At 42.6% G+C, this 16,993-nt stretch overlaps 1 protein-coding gene across 1 annotated transcript in view; it reads left to right on the forward strand.

The window, feature by feature from the left end:
* The window catches only part of LRMDA (leucine rich melanocyte differentiation associated), a 1,350,008-nt gene that overhangs the window by 22,929 nt on the left and 1,310,086 nt on the right, over positions 1-16,993 (forward strand). The window contains exon 2 of the mRNA XM_069068315.1: positions 12,035-12,135. Within this exon, the coding sequence (XP_068924416.1) occupies positions 12,035-12,135 (101 nt within the window). The remainder of the gene's footprint in view (positions 1-12,034; positions 12,136-16,993) is intronic.

A 16,993-nucleotide genomic window follows, 5' to 3' on the forward strand; every position in this document is an offset into this window, starting at 1 on the left:
AAAGGAGGGGGCTGGTCTAGGAACCCTCTGAGGTTCCTTCCTGTTCTAGGCCTATGCCTCTACATTTTCACTTTACAAGTAAAGGAACTGAGGCATGGTCCGAGGTCAACCAAATATTTGAGTACAGACATTTTAAGAGAAAGAAGGGAGTTGAATTGAATGAGAAGGAAGTCCCACCACTGAGGGAAAATCTTTCCCAATTCTCCTAGAGTAAGGGGATTAGATATACTAATTAAAGCAAAAATTGGGAAGAAGTAGGTTCAAATCTTGCTTCTGACTGTGTGACCCTGGGCAAGTCATTACCTCCCAGATGTTCTAGGAAAATCTCTCTCTCTCTTTTTTTTTTTTTTTTTGCTTTTTTGGAGGTCATATTGGGGTTAAGTAACTTGCCCAAGGTCACACAGCTACTCTGTGTGTGTGTGTGTGTGTGTGTGTGTGTGTGTGTGTGTGTGTTAAGTGTCGGAGGCCGGAACTGAACTCAGGTCCTCCTGGCTCCAGGGCTGGGCACTCTACTCACTACTCCACCTAGCCACCCCTCTAGGCAACTCAAGATTTTTTCAAGACTGAGTATCTCCATCTTGGATCTACTCACTAGCCAATCCCACTACTAATTGACACAGGAACTTGGAGTGCTCCATTTTTTGACGTGGACTGGTTTCTTTCTTAGACAACCTAGTGCCCCTCCCCTTGGGAGGGGGGCTCACCATACTGATATCTAACTCAGTGAGGACATCTAATAGTCATAGCTCACCACTGCTCAGAATTCCCAAACCCAAGAGATCTGCTGGTCTGAGCTTCTCAGGTAGTTGGGATTACAGATGTAACTCACCATGCCTGACTCCAATTCTCCTAAAATTAATAAATTGCAGAAAAAATTTGGCTTGCATTGGTGGAAGGTGTTCCCAGATTCCTCTGTACCAATGAAACCACAGGTTCAATGCCTATTCTTTTCCTCTGGCAAATTAAGTTAAAATTTGTCTTCTTGATTTTTGTCCCTTGAACAAAAGTGAATGAAGGGTGTCTGAGAGGGGGGGGGGGGGGGGGGAGAAGACAACCATCTCCTTCAATACAGATTCTAATAACTACAGGGATATGGTAGACAAGGGTCTGGGATTCCTCCCTGCCTAGCCACTTATCAACCTGACCTTCTTTCCCCTAAAAGGCTGGTTCTTGTGGGGGTGGAAGTAGGGCGTGAGACCCTGCTGATGCTGTTAGGGACTGTTATACCACAGGGTTGTGTAACACAGGAAAGGCCCTAACTCTCTCTGCCCCTCCTGCAGAGGTTGAGGCCAGTTGGTTGGATGCTGGGAACCTCTGAATCATTATAAAAATGCTGCCTGGACTCAGGATCGTCATACCAAGTCAGCGTCATGACAAAAATGGAAGGGCTGATGTCAAAGAAGGGGATAAAGGATAAAAAGTCAGGCCTTCTCTTAGCATTACCTTACTCTGGCTCTTTAGGTGAGAATAGTCTCTACTTCCTTCAAAACAAATCTTCAGTTAAAGTAGTCTTCACAAATACCTTGGAAACCCAAACTATCAATAGCTATGTGTAAAATGTTTCAAAATTAAATTAGAAATGCGAATTAAAGGAATTCTGAGGTACAGTCTCATCCCCATCAGACTGGCAGTTTACAATGAAGAAAAATGACAAATGTTGGTGGGACTGAGGGAAAACAAACATGAATATGCTGTTGTGAAACTGAAACATTTCTACCTCATTGTGCCTTGAATTTTTGAGGTTATTTTTTTCTAGGCAGATAATAACAATAACTGACTTGTATATAGTTTAAATCACATCTCATATTGTCTCATTTGATCCTTATAGTAACGCTGTGAGGCCGCTGGCTTCAAGGTCAATAATAATTATTGAGGCTAATAAAAATACATCAACATTTTACAGGCAAGGACACTGTGGCTCATAGAAATTAGGAGACTTGTACAGTGCCTCACAACTAGTTAAGAATCAGAGGCAGAATTTGAACTCTGGTCTCTCCAGATTCATGTCTCCCAGGTACCTTTCAGTTCCATGCTCCTCCATAATATTTTATTTATAACTCTCTAATATTTCCTTGTATTACCGGGTCCTGAGGCTCATCTTTGCCAGTTTATATAAGTGTGACCTTGGGCAAGTCACTTCATCTCTATGGGTTTAGTTTTCCCACCTGCAAATTGATAACTATTGGATTATATGACCAGACCTGCAGTCCTCTTGACATGACTTAATATTACTTTGTATATAGGTACCAATCTTCTTGAAATTACTTAATATTACTTTGTATTTAGGTACCAATGTACTGTTATAGGCTTCTTTCCCTTACTCCCCACTACCTTAGAATGTAAGCTTCCCGGGGGCAGGAACGCTTTCATTTTTTTTGTCATATCCCAGCACATAATATAAGCACAGAGAAGGTGCTTAAGCAATGCTTGTTGTAATTCATTTGAACCCCAGCGACTAGCAGAGACTGGCCCACAGTAGGCGCTTAATCCCGGCTTGCTGCACTGACTCCCCAGGGGTTCCTCCAGCCGTGCCTCCCTGGGCGCCATGCGGTGACTTTGGGCGGCCCGTTCCTGCAGCCTGCTGCCCTATGCCTGGTCTCACCTGACGGAGGGCGTGGCGTGGGCTACTCGAGTCGGTTTGGAGGGCTGGCCCGGGGCGCGAGCGCCTCCGCTGCCGGGCTGTGGTCTGCTCGGAGCCTCGGTCCTGCCTCGGAGCGCCGCGAGCTGTAGCCTCCGCCTTCCGCCCCTATCAGCTGACCGTGCCGTGCGGAAGGAAAGGGGCCAGTGGCCCGCGAGCTGAGCCAAGCCTCGCCGAGCCCTGGCCCGTTCGGCCCTCCGCGCTTCTGCCCAGTACGCTCTGCGCCCGCCCCGGCCTTTTCCCGTTCCCATCAAGCCCAGCCCAGCCCAGGTCCCCCCCTGGCTCCGCGCCCGCTATGGCAGGGCTCGTGGTCAGTGGAACCCAAGTAAGTCTTTAGCCTGAGAAATGGAGGGAGGACGCTCTGCTGCCTCCCCACCCCCTACCCACCTTGGGGAAAGGGCCAGGGGGTGTAGGGCCTTAGGACACAGAGACCCACGGGTTAGGGGTGAGGGGACTGGAGCAGACCCTCTCCTCAATTTCAATATACCACCTTGCCCACCAAAGATGTCGTCCCCCTGCTCCCTCCCAGCCCTGTGGTGTTAAACTGTCAGATCTGGCCTGGCCTTATGCAGTCTAGGACATAAGAAACAAAACCCAGCACAGAATACCGTTGTGTGTGGGTTGAGTTGGGAGTGGGTGCCTATAGCTTTTGCCAGCTGGCGCAAGACCTGCCAGGGCTTTGGGGGCATAGAATGATAAAGGGGGCTGCACACATTTTTCCTGACCTCTTCGGAAAGGGGTCATGACTTTCCCATGACCAAAGGCCAATAAATAACTACTGTATGGAATGAGACATTCTTCTGTTCTAATATTCGCACTCACAAAAATAATAGATAATTCCCCCCCTCCCTCCTCTTGGCAGGAGCGTGGTGGGATGGGGAAACAGCAGATAATTGTTTTATTTGCCAGGACACCTACTTTCTTGAGCAGGTTTCCATGGAGAGTGAATTAGCACTGTTTTCATACCCTGGGTGGGTGAGACACACATGCATTCACCCACATGGGGAGTCTTCAGGGAGGTGCCTAGTCATTGCTGGAGGGATGGTTTCTCAGCCATAAGGTATATGTGTGTGTTGGGTGCTGCTCAGCTGCTGGTATCACCAGATCTCATTAGTCCTATTTCAGCGTTCACTCTCCTGTCTCTACCTTCACACACAGACTAGGGTATTCTATGCTGGGTTTTCCTAGATTGCCTAGGGCCAGGCTGAATCAGACAGTTTAACAAGACTGGGCTGAGAAGGATCTTTCTCTTTTCTAAATAAATGCTGGTAGTGTTTTACAGCCCAGTTAGGTAATCAGTCAGTTAATCAATATTTATTGAGGACCTGCTGGGAGCTGTCCTCACCTTTTTGCTGTATTCCTTTAAGGGTCCTAGTCTCTCTGACATACCCCCACCCCCATCCAGTGACGGCTGAGTAGAAGCAGAGTGGCTCTTCTCTATTCTGCTCAGGGCTTGGGTTTCAGTTTGGGGAATCACAGCAGCAAGAAGAGACCCAGAAAGAAGGGTGGTATGTGCTAGCCTAGGAGTTTAGGGTGGAGGCAAGAGGCTGGCCGAATACTCCCTGCTACTTCTAACAGGGTCACCCATACCTGAGGCAGCTGTGTATTGAGTTTCAGAACATCCCCTTTTCTGGGAGCTGGAACTTTTTTGATCCCTAAATCCAACACTAGGGGACTGGAGTTTCTCCATTCTCCAGCCAGGAAGGTTTTTCTATCTCTCTGTGACATATGGCTTCTCTTTTCATGAGGGTGACTTGGAATCATGAAGAATGTGCTTAAGGGGAGAACATGGCAGAGTAGGAAGGCCACTGCATTTGCAGTCAGAAGACCTGATTTCAGGTCCTTTTCCTTGACAGGGTGGTAGTGTGGAAGTAAAAGGATCTGGGTTCAAAGTCTGACTGCTGTTTACTACCTGTGTGAACTCAGGCTAATCATTTAATCTTCTTAGACCTCATTTTCCAGTAGACATTATCTGAAGTCCCTTTCAGCTGGAGAGCTGTGATCCTATGATTAGCTCTATGAACTTGGCCAAGTCATATGAATTATCTGACCCTCATCTGTAAATCTTTCTTTGTTCTAAAAATGAAGGTAATACAACTTGCTTTGGCTCTCTCATAGGGTTGTCAAGAGATTCAAACAGATAACACATATTTTTGTGAAAGTGCTTTTTAAACTTTAAAGTGGAAGTTATTCTGCATAGGACTGAAGGCTTTCTTGTGCCTCTCTTCCTCTTATATTGTGTTCCTTTGGGTAGTTTTGCTAGTCATTTTTTGTTCCTTTTTTTTTTCTGTGGGAGGGAAGTTTCAGGAAATGCACAGGAGGCCTGAAATTGATTATTTAGTGATTTGACTGTTGAGTGACTTCAGTGGAGAGGAGCTAGAAACCCTTTACTTAGGAAAATGTTCTTCAGGTGTGCCTGCTTCATCTCTACCCATCCAAAGTAGTATATGCTTCAGGAATGCTGGGTCTTATAAATTTTTTTAAAACATTTTTATTTAAAGTTTTGAGTTCCAAATTCTTTCTCTCCCTTACCCCCTCCCTGAGACAGTAAGCAATCAGATATAGGTTATACGTGTACAATTATGTAAAATATTTCCATATTAATAATTTTATATAAGAAGACTAGAATAAAAGAAAAAATGAAAGTGAAAAATTGCATGCTTCAGTCTCTATTCAATCAATATGAATTCTTTCTCTGGATGAAGATAGTATGCTTAATCATTAGTCCTTTGGGATTGTCTTAGATCATTATATTGCTGAGAATAGCTAAGTCATTCACAATTCTTCATTGAACAATGTTGCTGCTACTGTGTATGACATTCTCCTGGTTCTGTTCACTTGACTTTGCATCAGTTCATGTAAATCTTTCCAGGTTTTTCTGAAATCATCCTGTTTATCCTTTCTTATAGCACAATAATATACTGCAGCTTGTTTAGCCATTCCCCAATTGATGGATATCACTTTGATATCCATTTCTTAGTCACCACAAAAAGAGCTGCTATGAATATTTTTGTACAAATGAGCCCTTTTCCATGGTATTGCTGGATCGAAGGTTATATACAGTTTTATAGCTCTTTGGGCACAGTTCCAAATTTTTTTCTAGAATGGTCAGATCAGTTCACAATTCCACCAACAGTGCATTAGTGTCCCAGTTTTCCCACAACATCCAAAATTTTTCTTTTTCATTATATTAGTCACTCTGATAGGTGTGAGGTGGTACTTCAGAGTTGTTTTAATTTGCATTTCTCTGATCAATAGTGATTTAGAGCACATTTTCACATGACTATAGATAGCTTTGATTTTTTTTTGTCTGAAAACTACCTGTTCATATCCTTTGACCATGGGCTATTATGTTGTTTGTAGCACACTGTTACTATTCCTAATTACAATCATTCTGTACCACCCCATCTTTATGGGACATCTTTCTTCCAGCCTGCTTTCAGCCAGTGGCATACTTTTTGAGCAAGCCAAACTTCATGAATGAGTTCCCTTTCCTGGCAATCTCAGTGTTCCCAGAAATGCTTTTGTCAGGAATAATGAAATTGATTAAGTAGTCCCCAAACTGAAGAAACCCTAGCTCAGTGCCTCAGAAAGCTTCTTGCTGCTACTCAAGAGAACAAGGGTGGAAAAGTTGGAGTTAGAAGGCCTGCATTCAAGTGTTGGCCCTTCCATGTCACTGGGTACCGGTCATTTAGCTCTCTGAGACCATTTTCTAAACTATAAAGGGTAGGGTGGGAAGGGGGAAATAATACTATTCTATTCAATCCTGCAGGGTTGCTGGACTTTACAAATTGTAAAGTGTTACATACATGTAAGCTATTGTTATTGTTATTATTACAAAGGATAACATAGCCATACCTGGCATAAATGGTTATTTTGCAATAACTTTGTTACCACCTGACTGTGATATTATAGGATTGTAGATTTAGAACTGAAAAGAACCTCAGAGGTCCTGGAGTCCAACTTTTTCATTTTACAGATGAGAAACTGGAAGAAATATGAGCATTATACTGCTTATGAGTATCTGGGGTTGGATTTGAACACAGGTCCTCTTGACTATACCTCCCTCCAAATTCAACCCTCACCCCTGCCATCCACATCAATTGGTGGAACACCTATGTGTAACATTATCTCTTAGGAGTGAATTCACCCAAATTCACCTTGTGTTCAAGGAGCAGGTTCATGGCAAGGTTATGTAGATAAATTATAAGGGCACAGCTTGCTTCATTTCAACTTGGGTTAGCATCTGAAACCCTTGGTAAAGTTCTGACTTTGCCTTGTAATGGTGAGCAGATCATATCATTCTCTGATCTGAGACTGATGAACTGTAAAGTGGAGATAATAAATAATATTTTATTGTTGTTGAGTCATTTCAGTCATGTCTGACTCCCCGTGACCCCATTTGGAGTTTTCTTGGCAAAGCTACTGGAGTGGTTTGCCATTTCCTTCTCCAGTTCATTTAACAGAGAGGGAACTGAAACAAACCAGGATTAGGTGACTTGCCCAGAGTCAAAGAACTAGGAAGTATCTGAGGCTGGATTTGGACCTGGATCATTATGACTCCAGTGCTGGCACTCTAGCCACTGTGCCACTTAGCTGCCCCTAATACTTACATGACTTATTACCCACTTTTGTTTCAAGGGATCCTTTCAGTCCCTAGGTTCACCCTTGTTTCTACTTGCTAACCTACCCCTCCTAGAGTGATTTATTTTTTTTCTTTTTTAGTCTTCCAAATCACCAAAGAAGCAAGATTCAGTTGGAGTTCTTTCAAGCTTGATGCTTGAGTTCAGGCTGGACTGTACCAGAAAGCTGTCGGACATCTCAAGTGGATTTTCCTTTTCCCAGAGACCTCCCTGATTTAGTCTTCCTCTTCCACGACTATTTCCTGGCTGCCTTAACCATTGTTCTCTGTTTTCAAGTCTTCCCTGACCAGATTGTCTCTGGTTGCTCAATCTATCCTTTTCTGGATGCCTCTGAATCAACTCATTCATGTTTGATTGAAAGCCTCTGTTATTATTCATTCTTTTACCTTTCTGGGTAACTGAGCCATTCCAGCCTCTTGGCTTCATAGGTCTCTTCTGGATTTTACAGTCAGTAATTTCCACCATTTCCTTGAACCCCAGTAAGCAAGGCATTGCAATCCACAAACCAATTGGAGAGGGAGTTTGCCATCCCATATACCCTAGGAGGATTATTTTTTTTTTTTGCAATTGCAGATCCTTTATGAATTATTTGGGAAATGCCAGCCTCTGTGTTTCTAATCTGTATTTCACAGACACTCAAAGTTGGGTAAATATTTTACTTTTTCTATTTTTATGGAAGGAGGAAAAAAGGAGCATAGTCTGAAAGAAAATCCTGACACCACCCAGTAGCAATAGGGCCAGAGTTAAGAAGGAAGGTTAGATCTGGTGTACCAGATTTTTGTGCCATCTTCAGCCTTACTCTTCCCCTTCTGTTCTGTAGAATGGGAATGAATTGCAATTTTAGTGTAGTGAGACAGCATTAGATTTAGAGCCAGGTGTCCTGACCTTGAATCCTGGCTTATCTGTTGCTTATCTGAGTGACCTTTGGGAAATCATTTCACCTTTGTAAGCTTCATCCAGTGTCATTATATGTAAAATGAGCAGGCTGACCTGTTTCCTAAAGTTGTCTTGTGCTCTAAATCATATAATTGTTAGGACATTCTAAGAACTAGCTAATAAAACACACCTATAAAATGCTTGGTGGGTATTTGAGCATGACTTAACTGTCCCATTATGGTAGTTTTTGATGGAGATTTCATTTCTGTGGAGTTACCCTTTGGTTCTTTTTCCCAATGAGGATTCTTATACAAAGAAAAGTTAGCACATATATGCTCTTCTTTCTCCCGGGTCTGCTTCCTTCCTGCTTTTGCCTTTCAGGATGATAATATTTCCCAAATCTTGATAGGACACTGGCTTGGGAGAAATAGATTCTTGCTCTGGTTTTACCACTAGTTAACCTGTGTCACCTTGGGCAAATCTCACCTTTCTGAGCCTGTTTCCTCATTGTTAAAATGAGGGGAATTGACTTGAAGACCTCTAGGCTCCTTTCCAGTTCTCAAAGAGGATGACTAGAAACATTCCATCTATTTTCCCATCTGTGAAACTTGCTCCTTTGCTGCCCAACAAGTTTGCAAGGTGAGGGCTGGCTGGGCAGGCTAATGGGAGCCTGTGAAAGGAAGAAGAAATTGCTAGTTGAGTGGCTATCCCAGGGGACTTTGATGCTCATGCTGAAGCCATCTTTCCTTCCCGTATGAAGAGACTTTCCATCTGTCTGTGAATACAACTGATGGCAGAAGTTGTGATGAAGAATGGATCTTATGTAGAAGAGGGGAGAGCTTGCTAGATTGAACTTGGAGCTCCTTATTTTCCAGAAAGTGGATTTCTAAGCCAAAATGATTTCACTGGTGTTAGCTATTTTTCAGCCCTCCATCCCTCCTCCTCTTCCTTTCCTTTTTTGCTTCAAGTTACTAGAGTCTGAATGAAAGGGGGTGGGTTGCTGTATTATTTGCTTGCAATCACTGCAAGACAGGAGGAGGCCAAAGGGTGATTTGTAAAGATGGGGATGGTTTCTGCAGATAACAGCTGAGATACCAATGTGATGCCTTGTGGAGCAAAAAATACTTCTGAGGATATGAGAGATCTTTGCTATTTCTGCCTTCTTTGGAAGTTTAAAGCCCCAGATCATCAAGGGCCAGTTTACAACTAGGTGATACCTTCTCTGCTTAAGGCATTCATAGTATGGGGAATCCTATGAAAAGATGGGTTTCTCCTTAGTAGGTTACTGACTCGTGGGGCTAGCTTTATATATATATATATATATATATGGTAGTGTGATCTTATAGGCTCCTAGATTTAGAAGGTATCATTGAGATCTTTCAGTTCAATTTCTTCATTTTACAAATGAGGAAACTGCCTTAAAGAGGTTAAGAAAGGTCATATAAATCTTAGGAGAAAGGTAGGATTTGAACTTTGCCCTTTGGCTTCAAATCCATTGTGTTTCCCAAACTGTATGGGCCACTGTCTCCCCTCCCTCAAGTACCATCCATAAGTGATGCTTAAAATTCCCCAGGGCAGAGGGATACCTTTAATTATGCGATTAGAAACAAAACTGGGAGTGTTTAATAACCTTGGAGGTGAAATGACGACATATTCAAATTGAGGATAAAAAAATTTATATCAGATCTTGTCCTGAAAGCAAGTTTTTGATGAAGGGGAGGAGAGCAAGAGGGCATGAGGCGACAGAAGGAAGATGCTTGGGCTGCTGAAGAGAAACCAGACTTTGCTTCCCCCTATAGCTTGGTCCAAGGTTGGCTGATACTGCTTGTGTAAGATGGTGAAGTGGAGGGATCACTGCACCTGGAGCCTGGAGCCCTGGGTTCAAGTTCTAGGCCAATCATTTGCTCACTGTGTGACCTTAGTAAAATGATTTCACTTCTGTTTCTCATCTGTAAGATGAGGAGCTTGGGGTGGGTGAGCTTCAAGGTTGCCTTGGGCTTCAACAGGGATAAATCAGGCTCATCAGTGCCCTGTTTGGCCCTTCTGGGTCTCTTTCTCCAATAATCTCACAGTTGCCCTATCTCTGTAAGTAGGAAGCTTGAGGAGACAGAAGCCAGGCAGCTGAAGCATGCTATCAGTGTGGAGGAAAAGCCAGGTGGGTTTAGTTAGGTTGTATTTCCTGACTGGGGGCCCCTCACAGTTTTCTATTTTTCTCTTTGATACGTAGAATGAGGCCCTGCTTGTTGTATACCGAACTCCATCATTACTCTCTGGAGAAGGGAAAGGATCACATCACCATCATATCACACCCCAGAGGCCAATGAGTCCCATCCCCTTGTTTTACAGATAAAGAAAATGAAACAGAGGTTAAGTTACTTGCCCAGGGACACACTGGTAGTAAGTATCTGAGGCAGCATTTGAACCCATTCCTTTCTGACTCTTAAGTCCAGTGCTCTAACCATTATACTGTAGATACTGGGTTCTTACCCTCAGGAAGTTTCTCCTCACTTAATATACCCAACTTTTATATTGGTCTTTGTACTTGCAAAGTACTTCAGCTGCATTATTTCATTAGACCCTCAAAACAACCTTATTAGATAGGTAGTGTTAGGACCATTTTATAGATGAGGAGACAGGCTTAGAGTAGTGATTGTCTTACCCAAGATCTCACAGTTCTTAAATGTCTGAGGTGTAAGTGGCAGATTGGGCAAATGATACATGCTTCAAGAACAAAATCTGTCAACAGGTTGTTAATTAAGGGCAAACTCATAAGGTGAGGATGTGGATGAAAAGGGCATAGAATGATCTTTGTAGAACAAGGTTGTAGGGAGGCTTGTTGGAGGAGGAGATAGGCTTATTTGCTGTGGTCACAGACCTGCCGTCTCCCTTTCATAGGCTGGGCCTGTGTTTTCACCTAGTGTAGGGAAATACCTAGTTTGGAAACTGGAGTGTATTGGGTACTGGACAGGTAGTCAGGAAGACCTGAGTTCAAATCCTGCCTCAGATACTTATTAGCTTGTGATGCTGGGGCAAGTCACTTAAAATCTCTGTTCCTCAGTTTCCTTATGTACATAATGAGGGTGTTAGACTCAGTGACTTCTAAGATAATTTCCAGCTATAAATCTACAGTCCTATGTAACTTAGTGCCAGGGGACACTGGGAGGTTAAGTAACTTGCCCGTCGTTTTGTTGTTCATCCTTCATTTTCAGAGAGGACCAATGGCATCGCAGGTGATGTCTTCACTTGTGCCATGATCTCATAACTAGTCTGTGTTAGAGGCAAGATCCAAGTTCAGGGATTTTTCCAAGACCAGCTGTTTCTGGCACTTTCTCTCCATTTCGTGTTACTTTTTCTTTGGGTTGTGGGGGAGGGAGGGTTGGAAAGGAAGGGATGGGAAAAGGTGGTAAGGCTAGGGGGCTGAACCTATTTTTTTCCAGGTCCCTGCCAGCCCTACCCTGGTAACAGCACATGCAATATCTTTTATGAGGCAATGTATGTAATAAATAGGGTGCATGGTAGGGGGGATGGAGAAAAGACTCAACTATGAGGTATGACTGCTGGTTCTTATTATCAACATGCCAAGACTTTGGGGTTTCTTTTGGATGCCTGAATCCGGCCAATTTCAGACAAATTTACTTTGTGCTATGGATTAGCCCCCATTATATTAACTATATCAGGAAAGTGCTTCTTTCTGTTGACTTCATTGAAAGCCCCAAAATGATGTGATCAAGAGAGTGAGTTGCAAATGTGGTGGTTTTGTGTGTGCCATAGTACTCTTTTCAAGTTGCGGAAGCAATCAATGGATCAATGAGTCAGGGCTGTGAACAGCTGGGCGATTTCCGTTGGCCACATTGTTTCTGTTCTATTTAATTTCCAGGTGTCCTACATTGGTCAGGACTGCAGAGAAATTCCAGAGCACCTCGGCAGGGACTTTGGCCATGTTGCAAAGAGGCTTGATCTGAGCTTCAACTTGCTGAGGTATGTAACCTTCATGTGACAAATTACGGCCAGGTGAGCCCCATCTTCCAAGTGTATAACAGCACAGAGCTCAAAGTTAAGCATTGCAGGCCCCATACATGGATTCCTTTCATCCTTAATAGGGTCTCCCAAGATATGTGAAATTGAAGCCCCAAAGGTTTGACTGTTTTAAATTATCCCTCTGATTGCTTTTTGTTCAAGGGGAAGAGGTAGCAAGTTATTTGTGTTCCTGCAAGAGAGGGCATTGTCATTTTCCCGTTATTTTCCTGTCTTGTTGAGATGTGTGTGGATCCAAAGATCATGCCTAGAGAAAGAGTGAAATCAGGCCAGCAGGGTCTTCTGGGCGGCTGTGTGTGTGTTTTTCAACCCCTCCCTCCCTATTACATTTTCCAAGTCACAAGCAGGTGTGTGCTTTTGTGTGCGCGTGTTTCCTTTCCTTGCCTCGTTATAAATTGTGACCTTAAATATTTGTGATATTGATTTCTCCCAGATGGTGTTTAACCAGAATTCATACATTGTTGGCATCAGGTGGAATTTGGGAGGATGGGGGGGAGGTAATTCTTTTCACAGCCAGTATGTATAACTTTTGCCAGGTTTAGAATTCTAGCTATTATTTGGGTTTATTTCTTCCTTCCATGATGTGTTATAATGTGTGTGTGTGTGTGTGTGTGTGTGTGTGTGTGTGTGTGTGTTGTGGGGTTTGAAGTTGAATTGGCCATAGGAAGAGTAGAATAAAATGCCATCTTAAACAATAAGGACTTAGTCTCCTAGGGGCAGGGCTGTGTCTTACCTTCCTAACAGGTTAAAAAGTTGTCCGGTTTTTTGTGAACTTGATGTCTCCAGGGAGTTGAGGAAATTTTAGGGTCAGAGGTGATGGGCTTAGAGTTTATTTCAGTACTTTGGGAAGAGGGTCTCTCCTACCTCCTTTCCCTCACCAGAACCTTCCCAGTTTCTATCGGGGAATTGGGATTCCTGGAAAACTATGTTGTACAGAAGAGGCAGCAACAAAGAGATCAGAAAAAAGTCTGTATTTCAAAGGATGGAGAGTGAAATGGAAAGTATTTGTATACTTTTGCATGGGAATATGCAGTTAAAAGAAAAAAATGTGGGAGAAGGTTCTGGTTTTTTCTCTTCATGTGTTATAGCTAGGACTCTTAAACAGCCCCCAAGGTCAAGGGTTCAGTGTCTCAGATATGTGTCTATATCAAAGTTGCAGTCCTAGGCTATCTCAGGATGGCCTTGCTATCCCAGAACTGCCTAAAGCTAGAAGGCCCTGTTAATATGAGGTTGCCAAATATAGCCAGATGGCATAAGATGTCTAATGGGGAGAGAAAATGCTGGTCTCTGTGGTTCCCTTGGCCATATTCTCAAAGGCGATTACACCAGGAGGAAAAGATAAAGACATACTTATATTACAGAGGGCTCCCAACATGATCTTCCTTATTTTCAGGGGCTTACCCAGGTTTGAGTTATTCTCCAAAAGCAACCCAAATTACTACAGATCAACAATGAATACAAGTCTTCATAGTATCAGACAGTCAATTGCTGCCAGCATTAAGGTCTACCCTTCTTCATTATTAATGATGCCACTAAATGCCACCTCTGTCATAATAGCAGTCATATAGTTCAGGCAAAAAATGCCTTAATGCTGATGTAGTTCACAACTCTTAGCTTCAGGGCTGCCTCTGGCCAGGGTGCTGACAGTATCTCCTTTTTATGGACTCCTCCCTTCTAACTAACTTGAACATTTGATCTTCTGGAACGTATCTCTTCTGGTCAGGCAAATAATACTACTGCCCTTAATTTTGTCAACAAGCCTACATTTTTCATAACTCATTTTGCCTGTTGATGCCACCTGTGTGGGGGCAGGTTGATTCCATTTCTGTCATAGAAATTCAGGGAAACTTAATGACTGAAGGGATGAAATGTGAAGGATTTGGTGAATTTTACAAGTCATTGCTAATCCTAGCCCACATGATCTTTGGCCATTCTGTTGGCCAGTGATGACGAATGGCCCTTGGTATCTGTCATTTAAAGCTTAGAGGGTCTTTGTGCTGGGATGTATGTTAGATCTAATTGGATACAGTATCCAGGTTCCTGCAAGAAGTCCTTTGTCTTTAGTTTGTCTCTCTGTCATCTCCTTTCCTCTTGTTCCCTGTCTGAACACTTGCTGGGTGGCCCAGATTCCACTTTGCAGATGTTGCTCTCAATTCACCAGGGCTGACATTTCTTGTGTATGAAGGCATAAATGTGGGGAGAATTCTTAGGCCACTTGAAAGAGTAAGCTTCAAAGGACAGAACACATTGTTATTCTTGGCACATTCCGTCATTGGCATGAACTTGCTGCAAGTGTGTAGTATAATAATATAGATCCTATTTAATTCCTGATTTTCTTGCTCTGAGTATTTGGTTGTGGGTGACTGGCAGTGGTATCTTCTTTGAAACCTTCTCTAGAATTCGGTACTACATGATGGAACCCTACCCAAAATAATCTGTCTGGGAAGTCTATGTAGGAAATTGATATCTTTTTGCTGTGCTCTAGGATTAGAGTTGATGGTCTCTAAATCTAACTCCAGGACATTGGGAAAAGGAAATTATTCATTTTCCCTCATTCCCAATCCCAATTCTTCTTCACATCTGCAGGCCTTAATTATTAGTCGCTTATAGACTCTCAATAGGTCTGACTTGATGTAGATCTGTGATCGTTGAAGTCTAGTCAAATTATCTTAAAAATATGTGAAAGGAGTGGTAATTATGCTCGTTGGCTGGGGATACAGCTTAGGTCCTTTTTGGAACAACAAAAAAAGATACCATTGATAGCAACCAGGAAAGTTATTAACTCTTTAAAAATGTTCCCATAAACATACTGTCATTAGGATTGTGGGTTAGCAGTTATAATGTTGCAAGGGACACCACAGATCACCTAACCTAATCCTCTCATTATACAGATAAGGAAACTGAAAACCAAGAAGGTTATATAATTTGCCCAAGGTCACACAAATAGTAAGAGGAAGAGGTCTTGGTGTTTACCTCATTTAATGAGTAAATTTATACCTATGGAAGGGATGTGCCAGGCAGGTAATCTCTCTTGATGATTTTTAGGCAATTCTTCCATTCTCATCTAGATAAAGATCTCAAGCAAGCCTTGGTGTTCTTTATGAATACCTTCCATCTTCCCTTAAATGAAGTGATGATAGCTAAAACCAGTCTTGATGCCTCTTGGGCTTCCCCAGCTCAGAGGAACCTACAGTAGCCTAAGTTCTAGTCATTACTGGAATTATTGCTCGAGCCAGGGATGCTAGATGTCTGGGACCTCCAAAGTCAGGGGGAGTGTCTCACATCTTATGAACCCTTCTTACAAATGTCACCTTTCATTGAGATTGACATCTCAGATGTGAACTGACATCAAATAGACATTCCTGGTTTTCTGACTGGAGTCTAAGACATAGTTATCCTGAATGAATTGGCATATAGATTTTCCCTTTTACCTTTAGGATTGCGATGGTTTGGGAGCATCCCACTGCAGCCCCTCCTCAGGGCAAATCATGGAAAGGGACTCCTCTGGATCTCCCTGAAATGTGTTAAGGTATAGTGGAAAGAATGTCTCCCTTTGTTTTGAATCCAACCTTAACATTCACAAGCTGTATGACCTTGGGCAAGGTAGCCATTTATTATTTTTGAGCCCCGGTTTCATCCTCTATAAAAATGGGAATAATTATACCTAGAATATCTATTTCGTAAAGTTGTTGTGAAGATTGGATGAAATAAATAAATTTTAGACACTTTGCGTATCATCCTATTTCTCTATGTACCTCTCCCTTTGAGGGAGAGATTTCTCCTTTGTTCTTGGTTGCCTTCATATGCCCATATTCTTTTAACAGAAAGCCACTGACTGGAAAGTTAAGCCACATGCAGACAAGAGAGTATGTCTAGGATTCTTATCTGTGTAGATGGGACCTTCCCAGACTCTAGAGGCTCACTAAGATCTGATTTGGCACCCTGGAGAAAACTCCATCTTGAGGTCCAACTTTGCTGATTGGTGACTCCCTCCCTGAGAGTATTGTTTTAGGAAAGACCGCAGCTATACTGTACCTCACTCATGTCTGGACTCATTCTCTAGTCTTCTCTTCCTTCTCATCTGCTTTCTTTCCCCTTTGTGGGTACCCTTTCCTGCCTCCTAATTCCTTTATGTGTGCTGCCTGTTTGGAAGGAAGCTCCTTGTGTGGTTTTATTTACATAAAATTATATAAAATATTTACATTTATATTCCCAGTGCCTCTGTGTGTCTGACACAGAGTAAGTGCTTAATAAATGCACTATCTTCTCCATCCTTTCCCCCCCAAATAGAAGTTGCTAGACAATTCCACGATAGTGGACAGTCTTATTACCAGAAATAAAACCCACTCTTCTTTCTTAAGTCCCCCAATCCAAGATGTACCTCTATCTTTGTCAATAATTCTGGTCCAATATGGCTCAGCTTTGAGTAGCTTGCCATAGCTTAGCTATACAGTTGTTGGCCTTGAAGAGGTGATATATAGAGTTGTGGGATTATTGTTGGGGGAACTAAGAAAAACATATAAGCAGCATATAGTACAGAGTTGAAACAATCAAGAAATATTAACTTTAAAATAAGTAAAGTTGGATTCTAGTCCAGGTATGCAGGAAGAGAGTAGAGTGATATATATCTTAGGTTGACTTGTACTGATCATATGTGACCATAATTCATTAGATGCTTCCTGATTTGAGGATGGTCAGAAAAATATTCCTATGTTCAGGGCATCAGCCAGATTCTTGACCTCACAACTCCAAGTATCCTGTGTTCTCTGACCTCTGGGGCTTTTAGGCTTATGTGAGGTGG

Source organism: Petaurus breviceps, unplaced genomic scaffold (genome assembly GCF_028583685.1).
Source record: "Petaurus breviceps papuanus isolate PSGF00001 unplaced genomic scaffold, PetGlider_PUasm1.0 90762, whole genome shotgun sequence".
NCBI classification, from domain to species: Eukaryota; Metazoa; Chordata; class Mammalia; order Diprotodontia; family Petauridae; genus Petaurus; species Petaurus breviceps.